This window comes from Oppia nitens, unplaced genomic scaffold, assembly GCF_028296485.1.
Source record: "Oppia nitens isolate AA-2021 unplaced genomic scaffold, nextdenovo-longstitch-racon4-pilon3 scaffold9_pilon_pilon_pilon, whole genome shotgun sequence".
Lineage (NCBI taxonomy): Eukaryota > Metazoa > Arthropoda > Arachnida > Sarcoptiformes > Oppiidae > Oppia > Oppia nitens.
The window spans coordinates 306,379-331,277 of NW_026533253.1; the positions used below are offsets into that span (position 1 = coordinate 306,379).

Consider the following 24,899-nt stretch of genomic DNA (forward strand, 5'->3'; position numbering starts at 1 on the left):
CTATTTATCTGCCACAACCTCTAAGTCAAACACTATATACAGTGTAATAAATAGTGTAATAATAGACACAATAAGTAAATAATAATAAAAATGTTATTTAATTAAAAATAATACATTTCATAAATGTTTTCATGAATAGCTTATGGAATATAATTTAATTATATTTGTTTGGAGTTCAATGATAATTAATATAACGTATTAATTAATTAATATAAATTATTCTAGTATTTATTATATAGTTATTTAATGTTAGATATATTTTCATTTATTAAAATAAAACCAAAAGTACAAATATGTTATTAATATAATATTTTTAAAAAATAAATAAATTTGTTTTAATAATAATAAAAAGTGACTAACTATTTATAAAAAAAATTATTTTAAATTAATATAAATTTATACCATATATTATTTAATTTGTTAGTCAATTTTATGAATGAAATTTAACATATAATATAATTTAATAGTAAGTAGTGTAAAATTCTCGGAATTTTTATATTATTATTATTATTATTATTTATAAATTGCAAATTCATGACTGACTAAAAAAAATCATGACTTACAGTACTACTATTACTACTACTAAAGCTTTTATATACTAGTATTTTATTTATCATAGTATACTCTAAAGTAATATAATTTAACATAAGATAATATTATATGAATACATTGTATACACTTTTTTTTCTCAAAACATAACTTATATATACTGTATATAATATGAATCATACAGTATTTACAGTATATATATATATATATATATAACTGAATGGATGGTTGAATGACTAACACTAAGAAAACAATGACTTTTTTAAATTCCTAACCAATAAATCATGGATTGAAGTCTAAAACCACAATAAATCATATAATGATTCATATCATTTAAAAATTTGTTTTTCAAAAAAATATTTTTGTTTATCATATAATTATTATTAAGTTGTTTTTTAAAAGAAAAAATATATTTAGAGCTGATATACCAATTAAATTATTTTTCAAAATAATACATTTAATTATCCTTATATATATATATATATATAATATTTAAGTGTAACATAGAAAACATTATCAATTAATTAATTTATCGTAAAAAAATTATCGGTGATATTTATCATTAAAAAAAATTTTTTTTTGCAATAAAATTGACCTTCAAGGCTTCAATAGCTAATGTTATTTAATCAACAAACAAACAAAAAAAGTGATTCACGTGTTGTGTGTGTATACTGTATAATATTATCATAGGATGACATCATATCATCAATGAAAGACACAGAGAGAGAGAGAGAGAGAGAGAGAGAGAGAGAGAGAGAGAGAGAGAGAGAGAGAGAGAGAGAGAGAGACATTCAGACAATCAATTAATAATAATAATACAATTGATTTAATTGATATGAAAAAAATATATATTTTAATTACTTACCCGCTCTGACAAACACTTTATGATTATTATTATTATAATCAGTGTCACCATAACCGTCATCGTCATCGATACCATTATTATTATTAATATTATTGTCACCAACAATAGCAGCACCGATAATACCATCAAAATTATCATCAAATAAGGGTAAGTCTATCTTTAAATGCATTTTATTATTATTATATTTTACTTATTGGTAATTTTTAATACAATGATATAAATTATAATATACAGTAAAAAACTAGTTATCTATTGTTTGCCGTAATATAAATGCTTTTTAACTCAACCGATGTTTACGATTAAATGATTATAACTTATTTGATGTGTGGATATAATCTTATTTGAAAATATATTTATTTTGTTTTTATAAAAATAATAACTTTTTAGTTTAATATGATTTTTTTCTGGTGAGCCAATAGTAACTAACAGTAGGAGTTATATCATCTTTTCTCTCCGTCAATGAAAATATGTGGACAACACTCGTATATATATAATATGTATTGATATTATGAAAAAAAGTAGTGAAGAAAGTCGTGATCATCGCATACTCCAACCGATAGCCCGGAGCGCTATTTAACTATATATACTGTACACTCACTCTACAGACTACCTAAGCTTTAAGTAGTTTGTTTCTAGTAATGATTTTCTTGGAAAAACTGCTACACTTTTTTTTATTTTAAAATAAAAAACTAATTGTGTGTATAATACTTATATACAATGTATATAACATAAGGTAGCGTTTGGGGTATGGTATGAGGTGTCCGCCCCCATCTCTCTCTCTCTCTCAAGCATTTAGATGGTGTAAGAAAATACATTTTTTTGTTGATTGTATATTAGCTATTGATGTTAACTATTGATAAATAATTTTATGTTTAACAAGGATTTAATATACAAATATATATATATATTTTAAAATTAGTATTAATATTAAACCTATAAAAGATATGTTAGAAATGATATAATAAATAAATTTTTTTTTCGGTTAGATTATTAGCTATTTTGTATGTTATCACTTATGTATTATATATATATATATCTATTTTATGAATAAATTATCTTATAGTTGGTAAACATTTTTTTGAAACATAAAAATTATGATTAAAAAGGAATCTCAAGAATCTCAGGAATTATTACTAAGAAATGGGAAAAGAAAAAAATGATTGCACTGTTGGGTTGTATGATATGTATGAGTCGCTTATGTATCATAAAGTTATGCCATACCATACCATTAGAGAGAGAGAGAGAGAGAGAGAAAGAGAGAGAGAGAGAGAAAGAGAGATCTCATTTACTTACTTAATAATAACATACTCTACTAGTATTAGTAACAATTTTTTTACACTTTTTAGTCTGCTATTTATTATTTTTTTTGTTTTGTTTTAATTTATTTTTTGGCATTTAAATTATGGGAAAATTGTATGTTTTGTGTATTAGTAAGTGATTGTCATTTTTGTGTGTGTATATTAATTTATTTTTATATTATTTATCAACAACAACAACAAAAATCACTACAATATTATAATATATACCATATTTACAGTACTGTATTGATATATACAGTACTATTAAGTATTAGTTATGTATAATATTGACATTTGTTTAGACATTGATATAAATTTTTACTGTAAAATGTGATACAATTAGATGTTAAAACCCATTTGATTTATATATATTGATATAAAAAATATTATTATAGATATGTGAAAAAAATCTGTTTGAAAATTTAAAGTTCACTTAAATCTGTTAAAATTGTATTCACAAATCCAACCCATACCTAAAATATATATATCAAATATTATTCAACATAAAACACATAAATATTGTGTGATATTATAATATTTAAACAATTTTTGACAAAAATAATACCACTGCTATATATATGTTATATAGTCTAAAATAAATTGAAAAAATATATATAATAAATTACTTGTTTTTATAACAATAAATATATAAAAAAAACAAAATAATTTATTGTTTTTTATATTTATACAATTATTAATAATAAACCTATAATATAAAATCAAGTTAATGCAATAAAAAAATTATTTTATTGATAAACAAAAAATTATTTTCAAAAAATTCCGTATTTAAATTCAAAACATTTGATGTTATGCTATATTAAAGTTTATTATTTATTATTATTTAAAAAAAGTTAAATATTGATGACATTTACTTTTATTTTGTGATTTTATGTTTTATATTGTTTTTCATTCAATAGTTTATTCAAATTTTTTGTTGTTGATAACTATAAACGATTGGTTTTCATTAGTATTATTATTATTCAAATAAACAGTGAATGAAATGATGTGAAAAATTGGTTTTTTTTAATATTATTTAATATATTATTATTAAAAGGATTTGTTTGATAACATATACAGACAGTACATATACAGTATGTGTGGCACTACTATATGGCCTCCGCCGCCACACTCTCGCGTCGTGCGGTCGTCTTATCGTACAATAGATTAACAAAACGACTTCACATATTATATATAAAAATAAAAGTTTGATCCCAGAGCCGCATCCCTGTGCACTATCATCAGTATATATATAGGGATGTCATGCTTTTACCACAGAGAATGACTGAGTGAGTACTACTACTACTACTACTACTACTACTACTACTACTACTACTACACACTAGTATATTATATGGGCATTGCTTTGCAATATTAGTGGATCTGTTCAGCCTATCAATAGTAGAGTCTCTCTCTCTTTCTTTTTTTATTTTGATGACAACAACACAGTAGATGTATGTAATATACTGTGTATATAAAGCGTTTCATTATTGCTATATTATAGAGAGAGATATATATATAACGAGTGGTGACAACACAATTGAATTGAGAGAAGAGCGAGTAGTTTATAGACAAACACAATATATATATATATATATATATAAAAGTTTTTGATATCAGAGCAGAGCTGATGATAAAACCTTACTAAACAACGGCCTGATCTTTTGATTCATAGCAAACATATAGAAAAAGGCAAACATTTATCTATATATATATATATATGGCCTAACACTCGCACCGGGAGTTCGGCACAGTTAATGAAAATTACTGATTCCCTACAGATTCTCTACTGTATTGGTGCGAGAATTGGGGTATTAATGCAGTCATAAGTCGTGGATCAACGCGTATTTCATAGTCATTGTATATATATTGTGTGTGTATGTGTAGGTGTGTATGTATGTATGTGTGTTTGTGTGTATGTGCGGGTGTATATGTGTTTGTCCATAGATTTCACGCTCAATATAATCAATAAAACGACAGTCAAAATAGTGTATTAGTTAAGGGATTATCATTGACTGGGGATTTTGGACACTGAAAAAAAACAATATTACACATTAGGTTATATGCCGTATAATATATATTTAATATAATAATAATAATAAAAATTAACTATAATATGTGAGAGATTTAATACTTTTATGTTTGCTGTAATGTTATATAGGTTATTATGTAACATTTATATACAGTACAATATACCCGTAATGGTATTTATAATGTAATTCAATTACAAAAATAGTATGAATTTATAACATTTTTATATTATATATTTGCAATTAATGCAAACTATTTATTTTTATTATTATAATTATTATACTATTATCTAAATATATTTATTTTTTAAAAAAAATAATTAACATTTTAAATATGGTTATATATAATAATTATATATAGTAATAACTACATTTATATGTTATATTTTGAATTTATTTAGATTAAATTAATTATTTGTTTCTAAAATTCAAATAAATCATCTAGATTGTATTTTAAAAATTAATGCCTAAAATTAAATGCAATTATTTTTTTTCTACAAAAAATCTAATCATTTATTAATTACCAAAATTAAACATTAGAAAAAATATTACAATTTATTATAATTTTTGTCAACAACAAAAAATCTAATCAATTAATATAATAATTAACTAAAAAAATATTATAATTTTGATTTTAATAAGCAATATTATTAACAAACAATTTTATGCAAACATTAATGAAACATTTGTAGTAACATTAAGGTTCACTAATTGCAATATATTTTTTTATATATAGTTTAAGGTTTAAATTAATAGTTTTTTTCTTGATTTTTATCTAAAACAATTAATACAATATATTTCACACATACACTAATAATTATTACTTATTCGTATATAAAAAATATATTATAATATTTTTAGTTAATTATAATTAATGTTTATTTAATTATATTCATTGGTCTGTTTAACAATTAAAGAAGAGGTCAGTGATAAATGATTTAAAAAATAAATAAAACATTAATGTTTATTATAACAATTGTAATAATATTATATATATATATATATAAAACACTTATGATTTCTACCGGAAACGTATGACAATATCATTGATTTAAATGACATTTAATTGTTTTCATGTATTTCTAAATAAATCATATATATTACTGTACTGTATATATATATATATATACATATATAACTAATAAAATACATTTTTTTTATTAAAAATATAATAAATTTTATCATATCAGTAATAAAATAATTATTATTTAATTATTAAATCTATTTCTATTTACAGTACTAGGATATGATACCAAAATAATTTAGTTTAAAACTATTATTAGTTGTCTAATTTCTCAGAATTTTATCTATATATTTATAGTGATATCTATAATTTTATAATAACTTTTATATGTATATACAGTGTATATACATTATAAATTATAATTTATAATTGCAACTCAATAGTTATAATTTATAAACCAACTGAATATACAGTAATATTGTATTATTTAAAAAAATATTAAATTAACTGATATTTGGTTCTCACATACACTTTATATAATACCTAATATATAAAAATATAAATAAAACTGCTTTTCATATAATTCTCGGAAATCATATATCTATCTTATAAGCAAAATATCTATATATAAAAAAAGTTGTGCTCTGATTTATATAAGATATTTATAGTTAGTTAGTATTGTACACTAATATAATGTTATATAAATTACTGTAACATAGCATATTATAATAATAATAATACAAAACTTGTATAATAATTTTATACTGTTATATATTGTATATAAACGCCAATATCCCTGTCCTATCCTTGTCTTACCTCAATTACATAACCAACTAAATTATTGTTAAAAATGTTGATATTATTAAATCCCGGATAAGCCATTATTAATATAAATTATTATTATTATATAAAATGTAAATTTATTTGTTCAAAACAAAATAAAAATAAATTTATAATAATAATAATGTTACAAAATTTATCTATTATTTTATTTGAATTAAAATATCATTGAATCGTCTAAACTTATTATATATATATATATAAAGTGTATGTGTGATATCATATCCTATGTTATAATAATTTTCTTACATAACATTAAAAACTTATTATTGTTATTATTGTATTTTAATTTGCAGGCTATTTATTATTTGAACAAATATATATATAATAATATATAATTTAATGTAAATTCATTTATAATTTATTTTTTGTTAACTAACATTATTAATAAAAACAATATTATAATACTATATTATGTCCAGCTGTTTTTATTGTTTAATTTTTATGTCAAAATTAAACTAATAATTATCATATGATATATTTATAAATGGGTTAAGTTCAAGTTATATACATATATACATATAAACATATTTGAATTTTTTTAAAAATTTCAACAACAAAAATTATAAGTTAAACTTATGTATTTAAATAAAACATTTTAAGTTAAAAATTTACACTTAATTGCGTTGCTATTAAAATAAATTGTCATATAATGAGAAACTTGACATAAATTTTTGATTTTTTTATTGTCGAAAAAAACCTTCAAAACTTCAAACATTAATATTATTATTTAATTATATTATCATTAATATTTGATTTTGATTTTTGATTTTTAAATGAGATTAATTATATTTTGTTAAAATAATTTTTATTAATTCTAAGTAATGTTACAAATTTGTTAAGAGAAAAAGGAAACAGTAATAATAATAATAATATATTTTAATTTATTTTTTTTTAATTTTCTTTATATTTTAAAATTATTAATATAGTGCACACAAATATTTTATTTAATAATAATAATAATTAGGTTTAATTTATTAAATTATGTCGTTATAAAATAATTATAGATAATAAATTTAGATAAATTAAGTTTATTCATATTTATTATGTATAATTATTATTTATTTCATATAAATAAATATATACTATATATATATATATATATATATGTAAAATTAGCTATCAGTAATAATGCCTTATTTATTGATAATTATTTTTAAAATGTGAAAATAACTAATAATTGTTAACTAAAAATAATCATATTTTATTATTGATTTTATTGAAAGGGTATTTAGAGGCACATTACTAACGTGTGTGTGTGGGAGATAGATCTATAGCGGGTAACAATAAAAACAATAGTTATGGGAAACGTTATGATAATAATAATAATAAACAAGTGCTGCAAATGGTATGTCACGTATTGGTCAACCAATTCTTAAGTATATTCTGGTTGTTTCACATAAACTTAAGGCACAGAATATACAGTACAGTACTATACTATAATATACTACAGTATAGTGTTGTACTGTATATAAATTAGATACCATTTCTCTCTCTCTCTCTCTCTCTCTCATCCTTTTTCTTGATAAAGTCTTATCTAAGAGAGAGAGAGAGAGAGAGAGAGAGAGAGAGAGAGAGAGAGAGAGAGAGAGAGAGAGAGAGAGAGAGAGAGAGAGAGAGAGAGAGAGAGAGAGAGAGAGAGAGTAGTTATGTTAGTGAATAGCAAACCCAGTGAACGGATTTCCACAACTAAGTGCTCTTTCCGAGCGCACCGACACTTATGCCAGAGTTTTAAGGCTCGCCATTAAAATCAATACAAACGCACAGATTGGTTGTGTGTTGCCATTAAATGTCATAAGGTATTGGATGTGATGGATGTTTATTGTCTTATTATACCAACTAAATCGAGATCAGCCTATAAATCCATTGCTCACAAACATTATATGTATACTGTATACACATTATTATTATTATTAGACTTTATATATATAATATAAAAATTGTTACCATTTGTTTAGCATATATGAGGAAAAAAATGTCAACGAAAATAATAATAATAATATTTTAAAATATTAGTAGTATTTTCATGTTTGCCATCAAATACATAGTTGATGTTTTTTTTAAAAAAATAACTAATATAATTATAATAAAAACAATTTATTTCAAATTTAACACTATAAATTATCTAAATTAATTTTAAAATGATATTATTGTATCTTTGAAACTAATTTATTTTAAGGAAACTAATTGTATTAATCAATTGAAGCCTTATATTCCAATATATAATTTTCAGAAAAATTAAACCTATATTTTAAAAGCAAACAAAAAAAATTGAAAAATATCAGCAAATCATAATAAATAAAAATTTAAGCAATTAGTATAAACTGTATATAATTACAAACTTAATATATTGTGTGCATATATTTAAATATCATATATATATATATATATATATATATATATATATATATATATATATATATATAAATATAGATTCAATTATAGTTATTGTGTTCAAAAAAAATGTTTTCTTAGATTACAAATTGCCTTCAAATTTCAAAAATATCTTATGGCAGGCAATACAGTGTTCAAATAAATTTTATATTATACCAAACTATGAAAAAACCAATCATTTAGTGTGTGTGTGTGTATATACCGATATTATAATACTGTACACTAACACAATAAAATACAATCCAATAACAATAGTAACATATTTTTTCGTTGTTGTTGAACACAATTTAAGGCCATATATGATATACAATATACTGAAAAACAAACTAATATGGTTTTTATACTATTAATAGTTTATAACAATTTATAACTAATTTCAACTGTTAAGCTCCGGGACTGACTGACTAACTGACTGACTATCAGGGCTTAACAGACAAAGACGTTTCATTTATTATTAAAATATATGATAGCTTTTTATAGATAAATCGAGACTTGAATATCAATTTTCTTCGGATCTTTAAATTTTATTTCATAATTTTATATTAAATTATATATATATATATATATATATATATATATATATAGTATAAACATATAAATAATAAGCATATATCTATAATATATATAATATACTATTAAATTTGATTTAAATATGGGAAATATCCAGACACAAAAAAAAGGGGAAATTAGTATTATTATAAATTATTACATAAATGTCTGTATTATACTGTATAATATTGTATATAATTAATTACAAATAATTAACTTATAGTCAATTGTTTATATATATATATATATATATAAATAATAATAATAATAAATGATATGATTTAACAGATTTCAATAGTGACAATAAATGAAAAATTAAAGATAAACACAATTTACAATAATAATAATAATTGATATATTATTTTTAGATTTTATACCAAATTATTAATATAACAAATTATCATTATTATTATTATTAATATTATTAATATTAGCAAAATTAATATAATTAACGCCTGGATTATAATATTGATGATAATCACCACCACTACCACCAGCGATGCCAATGTTGTTGTTGTTGTTGGTGGTGGTGGTGGTGAAGATGTTGTTATTGTTGTTGTTGTTGTAGAAGTTATTGATATTATTATTAATATCATTACCATAATTACAGGTCAACTTATGTTTGTTGATCTCTTCGCTTTGCGATTGTATCTGAATCTCCAGTAATGTTAACTCATTCTTCAGAGCATCTCTTTTGTTCTTCAATTCTTTGACTCTCTTTTCCCGATCGATAATCCTTTGTCTCAATCGTAGCCGACATTTGGCCGCCGATTCTCTATTCTTTCGTCGCCTTTCTTCGTCAATAGTTTTTGTCTCATTCATGGCTGACGTATTGTTTTTCGTAATATTAAGAAATCTTTCGATTTCAATCAGTCCTTTGAGCTGATCTTTGGATACTTTGCTGTCGCCGCCGCCGCCGCCGTCACCGATCATATGGTTTTTGTGGACATCATCACCAATGATATTGATTGTGGTGTCATCTTCGGCATTGATCTGTTCCATCAATGACTTTCCATATTCATAATGCATTTGATCCAAATCCATATAGGTTGCCGTTGCCGTCGTCATCCTAGTCATCATATCATCAATAAAATAAAGTTCAAAAAAAATCAAATATATTTTAAATATCATATGATATAACAACTAATGGCTATTATTTTTAATAACTAATTCAAAGTCCCATTGAAAGCATGGCTTAATTTTTTTTATATTTATTTTTACTTAATTAACATTTAAATATCTAAATATATATTTATTGATCAAAATTTATTAACAAAATTTTTTTTGTTAATTATATAATTAATTAGTAATAATTAGTTATAATAATAATTTTTTGTTGTAGAAATCTATGACCAAATTATACAAACAAATAAACTATTATTTTTTGATAAACTTTAAACTAATTATTATTATTATTATGATTAAATTTATTGATAAAAATTATATAATCAAATATTTATAGATACCTGTTAATTATAACTTTTAAATTATAATAATTAATCAATAAATTAGTTATTATTAATAATTATTAATAATAATCTCTCTCACAATAGTTCATCACTTAAAGCAATTAAAACAATTAAAGTGTCAAATACTTAATGCATTTATAATTCAATGCTTTTTTAATTTACACTTAATTTTTAATACAAGTCACACTATCGACATCTAGTGTTGTCAATTCAAATCAAATATTTTATAATATATTTAAGTTACAGTATTTCTCAATTATAATTACTGAATACTAACTTTAAATTGAATGTTATTTAAATTGAATTTAATTTTAGATTGTGTTCAGTAAAAAAAAAATAAAATAAATAATAATTTAATTATAAAATTATAATATCAATTGATTAGTTATAATTGATTTTTGTTTCCTTCAAATTTTAACAATTAAATGTTATTATAAATTTAATTTATTGTAACTTTTATTTTTTAATAGACTTGTGTAAACTTTAAATAGACTTTAAATGGTTTTACTTTGTTAGTAAAGTAAAGTAAGTATTAGTAAAGTGTACATGTTTAGAAAAAATTAAAGTTAATTTTTTTTTGTTGAGATATATACATATTGAAACTTATTAGTTAGTAAATTTCCATGTAGAAAAATTACTAACATTTGCTTGGTAATAATAATAATAATACTTATAATAATAATAACCTATTGACTGCAAATTAACAGCAAAAAAATTATTTAAAAGTTAATCCTTGACCCATTTTGTAGTTTATTATATATATATATATATACAGTATATTAGTAATAGTGGTTCAACAACAATAAAAATATAGTATATTATGCAAACATACATTTTTTGGTAATTTTTTTTTAATTGTTGGATATATTATATTCATCTATAAATAATAATAATACCCGTACTAACAGTATTAGTGTTAGAGAGAGAGAGAGAGAGAGAGAGAGAGAGAAAGAAAGATAGAAAGAAAGAGAGAGAGAGAGTATAGAGATGATACAGTATGTTAACAAACAAAACAAAAAAATGGGACACAAATAAAGTTAAATAAGGATTAAAATTAATTAAATATTTTTATATAAAACAAAAATTAAAAGCTTTATATTAGTAATAATAACTTACAACAAAAAATAATTTTTATACAATAGAATTGTGTGTAACGTTATATATGTGTATGTTTTTTGATATTTTATTTCTCTGGTGTACATCTTATATGAACATTGTTTTCTGTATAATACACAAGTTATGATCACGTGATGTACATTATATAGGGTTCTCTTAAATTACATTCATATTATTTATGTTACCAAAAGTTCCGTATATTCCCAGCTCCCAGGGAATTTCCATGGAACTTTTATTTTTTGTACTACCCAGGGATTTTAAAAACGGCAGGCATAAACAATAGATGCCAATTTTGGTAAATGCCTGCCCTGCCTTTGTCATGCCCTGGGCATCTATTTTCAGGTGGTGGTGACACCTATTATTAATTAATTAATTAAAATAACATTATTTTATTACTATATTTGTTTGTCTGTTTATTTGGTATATCTTTAATTATACGGTAATCTCAGAAATACGGAATACTAATACGGAAATTAATTGTATATTTAATTAATTAATTATTTTTTGTTTACTATTTTATTGTAATAATATATAAAAATATTTTTTTAAAACCTATGAAGTGAAGGGAAAACAGTATATTTTTATCTATCTGTAAAATTGGAGGGATTTTATTAGGGAAGTTCCCTCCCTTAATAATGCCTGAACTCTTACAGTATGTGTGTGTCGTCACTATTGCTATTACTTTGCCTATACTGTACTAAAACAACACATTGTATTGTGTAGTGCACTGAAAACACTACAGTATATGTAGTACACAGTGTGTATGTGTGTGTGTATACTGTACTGCACTGACTGTAAGTTTGTTTTTTAAAGCCATATATTGAGAGATTGATGATTGAGATTGTGATGCATTACCACAACCAATGATAGCCTACTCTCACTATTATTATGTATTATTAGTTAGTATTGTATAGAGGAATAGCATTGAAAACTCTCTCTCTCTCTCTCACAGCACATATACATACAGTCAGTCTATTGCCAGACTCTCTCTCTCTCTCTCTCTCTCTTTCTTCATGACATAACTGTGTGCTATATTTAATCGGTAACACAAATACACAGTATGTATGTATGGTATGGTATGTTTGATGTGTGTGTATATGTATATAATCAATGAATTTTAAGTGACAATTGAATGTATAGTTATTTTTGTTATTAGTATTATTAGTTGTTGTCTGGACTAACAACTATTGTATTTATAAATTATAATTGTATTGATTATTATTATTATTATTATTATTATTATTATTATTATTATTATTTAGTTAATACTGTAGTAATAATTTGTATTGATTTAGTTGTGTTTTGCGATTCACATTCAATACACATATTATTAAACTGAAACAACAAATCATTATTAATATTATTATTATTATTGAAAATTATTAATTTAATCTGTGATAACATCGCGACAGTGATTTAGACATACCTGTGCTCTCTAACTATCTATCTATCTATCTATCTCTCTAACTATCCATCAGTGATAAAGTGGAGGATAATTAATACCTGACTGACTGACTGATCAATCATAGGTAAAAAAATTATTATTATTATTATTATTAATTTATTATAACTAATACGATATATTAGTTTATTTTTATTTATTTTTTGATAGTTATAATATTATGTATAGTAATGATTATAATGATATATCATACATATAATGTGTGATTTGGTATTCAATTCAATAGAGTATTATTTATTATTATTATTATATCATTAATGATTTTTATTTGATATTATTTTATTAGGATATTATTATATTATTAGCTATTGATTTGTATGCAAAACAGCCAACAACTAAATAAACATTTGGTTGTATTTTTCGTCATCTAATAGGATATTAAATCTATGTTTTCATTAATATTAATATTATTAGTAGTATTGGTTGTGTTTGTTTAACTTATAAAATGCCAAATAAAATCACAAATAATAGTAATAATAATAATAATTATTATTATTTTTGCTGTATATATATACGGTATATAGATTTTATTGTTGTCAAAACACAAAAGTATAAAAAAACATTAATAGTATTATAATAAAAATAATAGTAATAATTATAATAATGAAATAAAATAATACATGATATATACGCGTAAATTAATAATTACTATTAGAGTATATATAATATATAATATATTCTGTATATGATATGAGAGTGTCATTGATATTATCAGATGTGTTATTAACTTATTATTATTATTATTACTATTATTATTATTAGCTTATTATTTATGATCAATTCATGTGAACTAATAATATTAATAATAAGTAATAACTAGTAATAAGTTATAATAATCTATAATTAAAACATATAAATAATTTTTTATTATACATATATATTATATATATATATATATATATTTATATATATATATGTATATGATATATCAGATTAATAATATTTTAAAAGAAATTTTTTTTATTCATTTAATTACTTTAATATTTATTAATATATTAAATTAATTCAATTTAATAATACTTAATATTTACTTTGTTTTTTTTAAATAATTATAATCATAGGATAAATATTATTAAATTTATTTTTATTTAAAAAAATAATAGTTAAGTCAAGAGGAAGAAGTGACCGAAAAAATAGTCTATTTATATCAACAAACTGTTTGAATAATAATAATAATAATATAATATATTTAATAATAATATTGAAAATAATATTAAGTTTTATTTTAATTAAAAATATCTATTTAAATAAATTAAAATAATAATTATTGTGTTTAGCATATCTATTGCTGTGTGTGTGTGTGTGAAAACAACAACATTTCAATGTATTTTATTTATTATTAGTATTATTATTATTATTATTATCATAACTTATAACTTATTATATTGTTGTTGTTTTGCTTAATGCCATGAATTAGCTATTTATTTCAACAACAAAAAAACAACAGCAAAAATTTAAATTTTGTTTTTTAATTAAACTTCAAAAATACAAGACTAAGACTCTTTTAGAAAAAAAACTGAAGGTATTTTCAATTTATTTATTTATTTATTAATTTAATGGTTTTTTTCTTAATTATTTTTTATAGATATTTATTTATTTTATTATTTATCTTATTATTCATATTATATTAATAATAATAATACAAACTATCAGTAATATTGTTATTATTTAATTTTCTTATTTGTTATTTATTTCTGAGACACTGAATAATTAATTAATCATATTTTACTTTGAACTATATTTTTTAAATTGTTTTTTATTAATTTTTTATATATATATTTATATTATATTAGATTTATGTTTATTAATACTAATAATATTGAGATTAAATAAAAGTAATATTTATAACATAGCTAATTAATTTGTATGTATGTAGGTTTGATGATATATGCTATTTCCAGTGTATTAAAAAAAATATTATTTATTATAGTCTACTTATATATATATATATACTTTATATTAATTTTATCGCTTTTGTTACTAAAATATTTACATTTGAAATTAATTATATATATATATATATATATATATACTGTATATATATATTAGTCATTTAAAACTATAAATATTAAGCAAAAAATATTTAAAGAATTTAATTTGAAAGCAATTATTGCTGCAAAGCACTGGTAGTTGTTATTAGATGGGTAGTAGTAGTAGTAGTAGTAGTAGTAGTAGTAGTAGTCATATATTGGTTAACCCGTTTTGTTGGTTAATGTATTTGAAACTCCCATAAAAACTGAATTTTTATTTATTTAATTATTTATTTAGTTTTATTTTTTGATTAATTTAATGTCTTCTTCTATGTTATTCTCTTTCTACTATTATATACAGTATTATAGTGTAATATACAGTAAGTATTTATTTTTATTATTTGTTTTTTTTTTGTTAATTTGTTGCCTTTAAAATTTAAAGTTAACTTTTTGTTGAAAAAGTTATTTTGTTGGCAAAGAGTTAGTTGTTGTTGTGATTCATGTGTTTTTACTGTATATATAATTTATAAATATTATAATTATCATTATTTATATTATTAGTATTAGTATTACACCATACAGTGTGTATGTAATAGTATTTATTAATAATAATAATTTAAAAACTGGTTTCTCTCTCTCTCTCTCTCTCTCTATCTCTCCTACTCTCTTGATTTTATACTGATTATTCACACTTTAAATATACGCAAAAAAATATTGTCTGAAATATTTATGTTGTTTTTGTGTGTGTGTGAAGAATATTATATAATATATTATTACTTAATATATTTATATTTATGGGTTAAACGAAAGATCTTTCGACAAATAGTCTGATTTTCAACAAAAATAAGAAAAAAAGGTTTAAAATGTGATCTTTATTTTTGATATATTTATACAACCATTTTAATATATAAATGTATGTATATATTTGTTTGCTAACCTTATGATAATAAACTTTTTTTTGAGTACTTTTCATGCCATTAACAAAAATAATATTTTTTGATGATTTTAATCGTTAAAATAGTTTACTTATTTATTGAAAGAGTTAGACTTTAAATGGTTTTTTTAAAATTAATTTTTGTTGAACTTGAATTTTAAATAGATTTTATTTTTGAAATTATATATATATATAATTTTTAATTGATTTTAGTTTGTCTTAATATATAGATATTAAACAAATTTTTCTGTCTAATTTATTTATTTTTTACAAATTTTGTATATATATATAATAAATATAAATTATTTTTATGATATATTTATATATAGTAGTGTTTTTTTATTTTAAAAAAGTAAGTTATTATATAAACAGTAAAAATTAATTCACAACGCAATGTTAACATTTATTAAGATTGAAATGTTTGAAATTAAAATTTTATGCCATTAATAAAAACTATAATATATTACAGGTATTGTAATATGATTTTATATATATAAATATATAACACATTTGAGCCATTAAATTAAATTAACTATGCATTGAAACAGTGTTTTAAAATTATATAAAATGTTTTAATTTAAATAAATAAAAATTACATTTATTGAAAATGAAACAAACTGTTGTATATAATCAAATTATATTGTTTGTAGTTTATTATATACTATATATATACATAATATTAATATATGATAGTTTTGTTTTATTTAAATAATAATTTAATAAAAAAATGATTGTGCAAAATATATGTAACAATTTGTTTAATAAATGCAAGATAATACCTGTGCTAATAATTGTATAGATATTCACTATCTATACCCCCCTAAAGTAATATTAAAAAAAATTATTATATAATTTATTATTCTATGGTATTTAATCTCATCGATTCATAAATAGGTTTTTAGTTTAGCATAGCATAGCATTTAGTTATTTTATTATTATTTAAACAACAAACTATAAATTAGCGCTAAATTTAGATTTATATATATATATATTTATAAGTATACTGTAATTGTTGCTATTAATTGACAATTAATGATAAATATGTCACAACACATAACATGTGTAAGTGAGTGACAAAAAATGCTGATTAAAATAACTACGATATTGTATTTATTTATATGTCATTATATATATATGGTATTTGCTTATAAAATACAAGGAAATATTTGATTTTATTGTTTTTGTTTATTATTTTATATCTATACATAATATACATTGTAGTGTATACACTATCTATTAATTTATAAATATCTTGTTTATAAAACAAAACAACAAAAATGATTACTAAATTGTTATATGATGGGAAAAATTTAATTTTTGTTAAATTTGCAAATAAAAATTGAATAAATAATGTGTTGGTTTGGTTATATATATATATATATATATAAATAATTAAATATAAATAGAATTTAAATTGTTGTTTATAAAAATGTTATTTATATTTAGTTAATGTAATTATTTAGCATTACATAATATTCTGGCAAATGTTTATACAGATATATATATATAACGATTTGATACTTCAAAACAAAATAATGCAAACTAAACTAAAAATTTCATTTATATTATTGGTTTGTTAGATTAAGGGTATGTTTTAAGGGTTATCATTTTTTAAAAACAAGGAAAAATTTATATGTAAATTAGATTATTTATTTTTTTTAAATGTGTTTTGTTTAGTCTCCCCTAAAATCAATCTTTATCACCAATACGTGATGGTATTGTCAAATTGGTTATACAATATATATATTTTACTGTATTATTATTATAGTGTTAGTTGTAATTTAAATTGTTATCATTTTGCGACACTAAACCTAAAATAAGTTTTTTATCTTATTATTATTATTATTATTATTACTTGGAATTCAAAAAAACTTTTTTTCTATTTTCAAATTCATAGCCTCATATAAAAAAGTTTAAAAATTGTGGTACACTTTTTTAAATTTTATTTCATATATTTATTATTAGAGATAAGACATATATATATATAAAAAAAAGCTATTTATTTTATTTTGTCAGTAATGTTAGTAACTATCTCTCTCTCTCTCTCTCTCTCTCTCTCTCTCTCTCTCTCTCTCTCTCACTCTCTCTCTCGACTACTTTTACTTAGAAATAATTATTTTTGTTGGTTATACTTGTATTTTAATTGTCTTCAAGTATATTTGGACTGAACCACTACTTGAAAATAAAATGTCGATAAAAAAAATGCTTTTACTACTAAACACTTATCAAAATGATAATAATATTGAATTGTTATTATTGTTATGATAAGTGATAATGTAATTATTATTATTATTTTATAATAACTTACTACTCTGATAATATATATATATAATATTATTATTGGATATATACTATATATAATAATAATAATACAGTGCGATATTATAAATTGTATTTAAAATGCTACTCAAATATGTCATACAATTATCATTATATGATAATTATTAATTATTTATGACTATCACTACTTGTGTGAGTATGATATCTCTTTTTTCTCAATAAACTGTGTAAATAAAATTACAGTAAAATATTATGTGAAACGTAAACTTATATATATATATATATATATATATATATATATATATATATATATATATATATATATATATATATATATATATATAACTAAAATGATTTATTAGCTGAATATCATACTATATTATATTAATATTGATTTTAATATTATTAGCAATAATTATTTTAAGCCTTTAATTTAACCAATAACAAAAAATTTCCATTGATTAATCATATGATATCTAAAATAATGTATAATAAAGTTTTTATTAATTATTATTAATATAATTTATACATATGTAATATTGTTGAACAATATGATAATTGAAGTTGATTGAAATTAATTTATTTGAAATAAATTAAGGTAAATTATATAATGTTATATAATATTAATAATTACATTATTTATTAAAAATAAATTAATATTGTTTATTTATATAATAGACTTTAACACAAGTTTACACAACATTTTATTTATATTGTGTATTACACAATATTATATGATATATATTAAGTGAATATATATATATATATATATATATATCACTTAATATTATAAGACATGAGTTGCACTTTCCTGTTATAAACACTTTATTTATATTATTAAATAGTATTAAAAACATTTTATACTATTCAAAATATTTTTCTAAAGTTATTTGGCTTTTATTATTTGGCGAAACATATATAAATTCAATGTAAATGTGTGTGTATTTTATTTTGTTATAATATTACAAAATATTTTTCTCTCAAAAAAATTTGCCTTAAAGGTATAACCAGTTATTTAATGTATTTTGCAATTAGTAGTTAAATAATTTTATATTATGTTAGTTAGTGAATGAGTGAGTGAGTGAGTTATAAAGGTATTATTTGATGGTATATTGTATTTATCTATTGATTTGTTATTTAATAAATTTATATATATATACAGTATATACAGTTTATATAAATTAATATGACATTGACAATGTGCTGTTTGCACTGGTTATACTATTTGTTACCTATACACTGCTGTATATGTTGAGTGCACCTGATTACCTGACTAATTGATTCACCATGGTCATTTGACTAATTGTCTAATATATATATATATATATTAAATATCTTTATATATATAAATATTTAATAAATATATTGATAGCTTAATTCATTGATTATTTTAATGCATTAGAGATTATAAGGTTAACTCTCTCTCTCTCTCTCTCTCTCTCTCTCTCTCTCACTCTCACTCACTCACTCACTCACTCACTCTTCAATAAATATCTGAATGAAATAGTTATTGATTTATTTGCAGTAAATTTTTTATTATTATTATTTTAATATTAATATTTAACATAACCTTTAAATATTTTTTATTATTATTTTATTAACTAGTTATTGAAATAACTTTTTTTATATAAATCAATCAATCAATAAAAACAATAAATTTATTTTATTGATAACTAAATTATTGACAATGATTTTTCTTCTTCTCTCTCTCTCATCAATAATATATAGAGAAAGAGTGTGTGTATTGTAATTAAATTAATTGACAAATCGATCGGTTGGTGACAACATCTATATATATATACACCCGAAAAATGCCTGTCCTATCGACCACATACTACTCGGGCTATCCATCGTCCAACTCTTCACTGTCACGTAATTCATCTACCAGTTCGACATTTGTATCATCATTGCGGCCCTATTCGGCCACATCCCTGAGCCATAAGAGCCGTTCATCCTATGACCTGACGGCCTACAGGCCGTCCAACTATTTAAGCACTCACTCATCATCGTCTTCGTCGTCGTCCTCATCGTCGTCGACGTCCAGCACATCCTCTTCGTCATCATATAAGTCGCCCTCGAGTTCACTATTATCTCATAATAATACCTCAAACTATTACACCAATCGATACTCGACTGGAATTTCTGGTAATTAGTTTACAAATTTATTTAATTATTTATTTGTTTTTTATTTTATTTATTTTGTTTGTTTGTTGTTGACTTAGATTTTACGATTAAAAATAGAGTTTAAATTATTTATTTTTTTTTATTATTTATTTTTGAATATTTCAAATAATCTATAAATATATAATAATATATACAGTATTTTTTTGTGGAGACTTAATGCATGTATGAACTCAATAACAAATTTTTCTTTTTAGAAAAAAAATTAGTAACAAAAATAATAATTTTATTAATATTCAATATTTTTGTGTAGTATTTATTATTATTATTATTTTTGTATCATTGAAATATTTTTTTTAAGTTAAACACATCATAAATTATTTTCAAAAAAATACGGTTAAAAATATCTTTTTTTTTCGTTGGTTTAAATAATACAGTTATACAGTGTCTCTGTTTTTTAAGTAAACACTTAATAATTATTTTTATTTTGAAAAATTTAATTAATTAGTACTACAGTATAATAATGTTGATAAAATAATTTTTAATGAGTATATAAATTCTATAAATATATATATATATATATCAGTATATTAATAAAAAATTTATTTTTTTTTAAATATAGTATTATATTTATTATTATTATTATTATGGAATTTATTACCCTATTTTTATATAATAATAAAAATCAACTAATGACTTTGTTAAATTTTAATCAGTATATATATATTTTTTGATTATAATGATTAAATTAATAATATATCTATAAATTAATTGTTGAGTAATAAGTTTATACAGTATGTATAAAAATAACATAAAATTTTTTTATATATAATTTACTAGTTTTGCTACATCTCTCAATTTTTTTAGTAGTCATTAAAAAATATTTATTTTGAAAAATTGCTATTTTGCATAATTTATAATTACCTATACTTTTTTTATATATATTATTTTGTGCAATAGGTAGATGTAAAATTTTTTCTAATTTTAGATAAATATTATTACATATATTTGATATTTTGTTTGGAAACGATGATAAATGTTAAAAATGTTAAATCAAATAAAATATTAAATGTTTTTTTTAAAATTTATGTTAAAAGTTATGATAAGTTGTCTATACTTTTTTTTAAAATAAAAATTTAACTACTTTAACTACTTTAGCTATTTATTATGCATTTATTATATATTCAATTATTTGATAATTTATAAAATTGATGTCATTAGCGTTAAAAACGTTTCGTTATGAAAAAAACTAATAAATTCAATAATTATACGATAGATATGCTGTAAAAAAATGAGTGAAAATTTTTTAAAATGTCATTTTAATATATAAATGTTTTTCTTTAATATATTCAACTACAACATAAAATAAAATTTAAAAGAAATTGTTTTGTAATAATAAAGGATAATATATATATATAAGATAATTTGCATAACAATTTTTATTCAATGATAACACATTATATATTTTTTTAAAAATAAATTTATCATAAATATACGTATGATAGACAAGTGTGTTATTTAGTTTAAAAAACCCAAATTCACAAATTATTAGATGACTACTACTACTACTACTACTTTAATTGTATTGTAGATATATTACGATAGAAAAAAAAACAATTAGAAATTATTTAGTTTATAATTCATATTCATAGTACTACACACTTATCCTTATGTTAGTTAATAGTAGTTATAAGTGATAACTGAATATAGCATTTAATAATAATAAACAAGTTGTATATACAGTGTATATATATATATATATAGAAAGATGTTTATATATCTGTTACCATTTTTGGATAGTTTTTATGACATTTAACTTTATTTTAATTTATTATCAATTTATGTTTGTTGATACATAAATATATCAGATTTTTATTTATTTATTACTATTATTTATTTGTGTATAAATTTTTATATACAATTTTTTTTATTAAAAAAAAATCTTCCAATGATATCTTTTCGGACCTTATAGTCATATAATTATCTCTTAAGATTACCAGTAAATAATTTCAATATATATGTGTATATATATATACTGTATATACACTATATAAAAGATGATATGAAATATTATTTTTGTGAAAAATTAAATTGAATACTGATTTTTGAAAAAATAATAAATAAATATTATATTTTCATTCAAATGTATGAAATTTTATGAGGAAAATTCATTTTCATCAGTAAATATCAAAAACGTCTAATAATATCTACTATATTATAGATATATTAGTTTTTTTCCAATTGTTTTATTTTTCTCAGCAAAAGACGTCAACAATTATTTCCTTTATTTTTATTTTTGTTTGATTTTATTGTTATATACAGTGTGTGTATTAATATATAAATAAATATATATATATATTGACTGCCAGTTTGTTTTATGTGATAAAATTTAATGAGTTATTAGTATTATTATTATTATTATCGATAATGTTATTAACACCGCTATTGTTAACAACAGGACTGTCATCATCGCCATCATCGGTGACATTAACCCGTTATAATCAGAGACGATCGAGTCTGGACTATAATGAACCAGACATACCCTCAAAGGTATTATTGATTTTTTTCATTATAAAAATTATTATTATATTTATTTTATTTTAAATACAAACATTAAAAACAAAATACTTGAAAAAAAAGTACTGAATATGCAATTTATAATGCAAATAACTGTCTACAACTATATATATATATATATATTAGTAAGCAGCATAATTGGCTAAATTTATCTGATTTTTTTTTTATTATAGTCATCTATTCAATCAATTTTTATCCACAAAATTTTTTTTTTAAATAGTAATAATTAAATAAATGTTTAAGCAAACATTTGTTCAAAAAACAATAAAAGAAAATTTACTGTTAAACAAATAGTAATAAAAATAAATTTTATATACTGTATTATCATATAAATCATTTATACTTATCTAGTTATTTAAAAATTCAATTTTTTTTAAATTTTATTTTATGAGAAAATCGATTTAAGTGATGCCAAAATTATAATTTTCAAATTTTTTTTTTCATTGATTTTGTTTGTGGAATGTGTCTTAAAATATTATTATTATTTTTTAATTATTTTGAATAATACACTAATGAATAATACAGTTTATAAATATTAAAATACAAATATTAATTTTTTTTTAAATTTCCGTTAATATCCTTGAAGTGATGTATTTTTAATTACGTTTGTTTTTAATAATAAATTTAATAATAATAATAATAATGAGATAAAATTGGAAACCAATCTAATGATTAAATTAGAGATCAATTATTTGCCGCAATTTTTTTTCGGCAATTTAACTATACTTATACATACAGACTGTACATACTTTACTGAAAATTTAATCGCTAAATAGTATTGACCCAATTGATAAGTTTTATGGGAAAATCAATTGTAAATATTTTTTTTCCTTTATCTCTCTCTATCTGTCTTTTTTTTATCGGTAACGGAAACCATGAATTAGTTGTTTATTTACTATACAGTTATGAGTATATCATGTATAAAGTAAATACGGGAACGAAAACTGAAAATTTCTGTATCTTTTCGGATATTTGAGTCAAACACGAGATGCTATTATTATTATGTTTTGTTAATATGTTTTCACTAATAATTTATTTTTTTTATTCAAGGCTTTTGACTTAATTTTTTATTTTGGAGATCACTTATTATAATCTTATTTAGTACTTAAGTATATATTTTGTTTTTGTTTAACTATTAGTGTAGTAGTAGTAGTAGTGGTGGTACAGTAGTATTAAACGGTATTTTCAATTATTGTGCCAAACGTTTACTTATCCATTATTGCCTAACTTTTCCCAAGTGGTGCTAATATGTTGTGTTATTGTGTTTTGTTGTCTCTCTCTCTAAAAGTTTGTAACTTTGAGTTTGTTTCTCGAAAAACAATTTTTTTCACAATGTTTACTAACGTTATATGTATATAATATGTGAACTGTTTTTTAAATATATTTATAAATAAATTTTTGCGATAAAAAATTTCTCTTAAATCTATAATTAGCTCAATAGACAACATACACAAACACTTGACACACACCACACACACACTCTC

The 24,899-nt window shown here is 20.5% G+C and overlaps 2 protein-coding genes across 5 annotated transcripts in view; one reads left to right on the top strand and one right to left on the bottom strand.

Annotated features, from left to right (window-relative positions):
- Positions 1–10,966, bottom strand: LOC128964665 (myb-like protein D). Its single transcript, XM_054311301.1, has 5 exons — positions 10,953–10,966; positions 9,969–10,555; positions 6,520–6,536; positions 1,415–1,571; positions 1–32 (listed from the first exon to the last, which is right to left on the bottom strand). Exons 2-5 carry the CDS (start codon positions 10,552–10,554, stop codon positions 1–3), a joined length of 792 nt encoding a protein of 263 aa, XP_054167276.1. The 5' UTR covers position 10,555; positions 10,953–10,966.
- The window catches only part of LOC128964495 (ubiquitin carboxyl-terminal hydrolase 2-like), a 25,323-nt gene continuing 4,404 nt past the window's right edge, over positions 3,981–24,899 (top strand). Inside the window, exons 1-4 of one of the 4 annotated variants that reach the window (XM_054311104.1) lie at positions 12,919–13,129; positions 13,550–13,600; positions 20,446–20,862; positions 23,297–23,388. In XM_054311104.1, the coding sequence (XP_054167079.1) occupies positions 20,529–20,862; positions 23,297–23,388 (426 nt within the window). In that variant the 5' untranslated portion in view covers positions 12,919–13,129; positions 13,550–13,600; positions 20,446–20,528. Of the gene's footprint in view, positions 3,999–12,818; positions 12,866–12,918; positions 13,130–13,549; positions 13,601–14,978; positions 15,056–20,445; positions 20,863–23,296; positions 23,389–24,899 lie in introns of those variants that run through there. The other 3 variants (XM_054311108.1, XM_054311107.1, XM_054311105.1) reach the window with 3 other exon arrangements.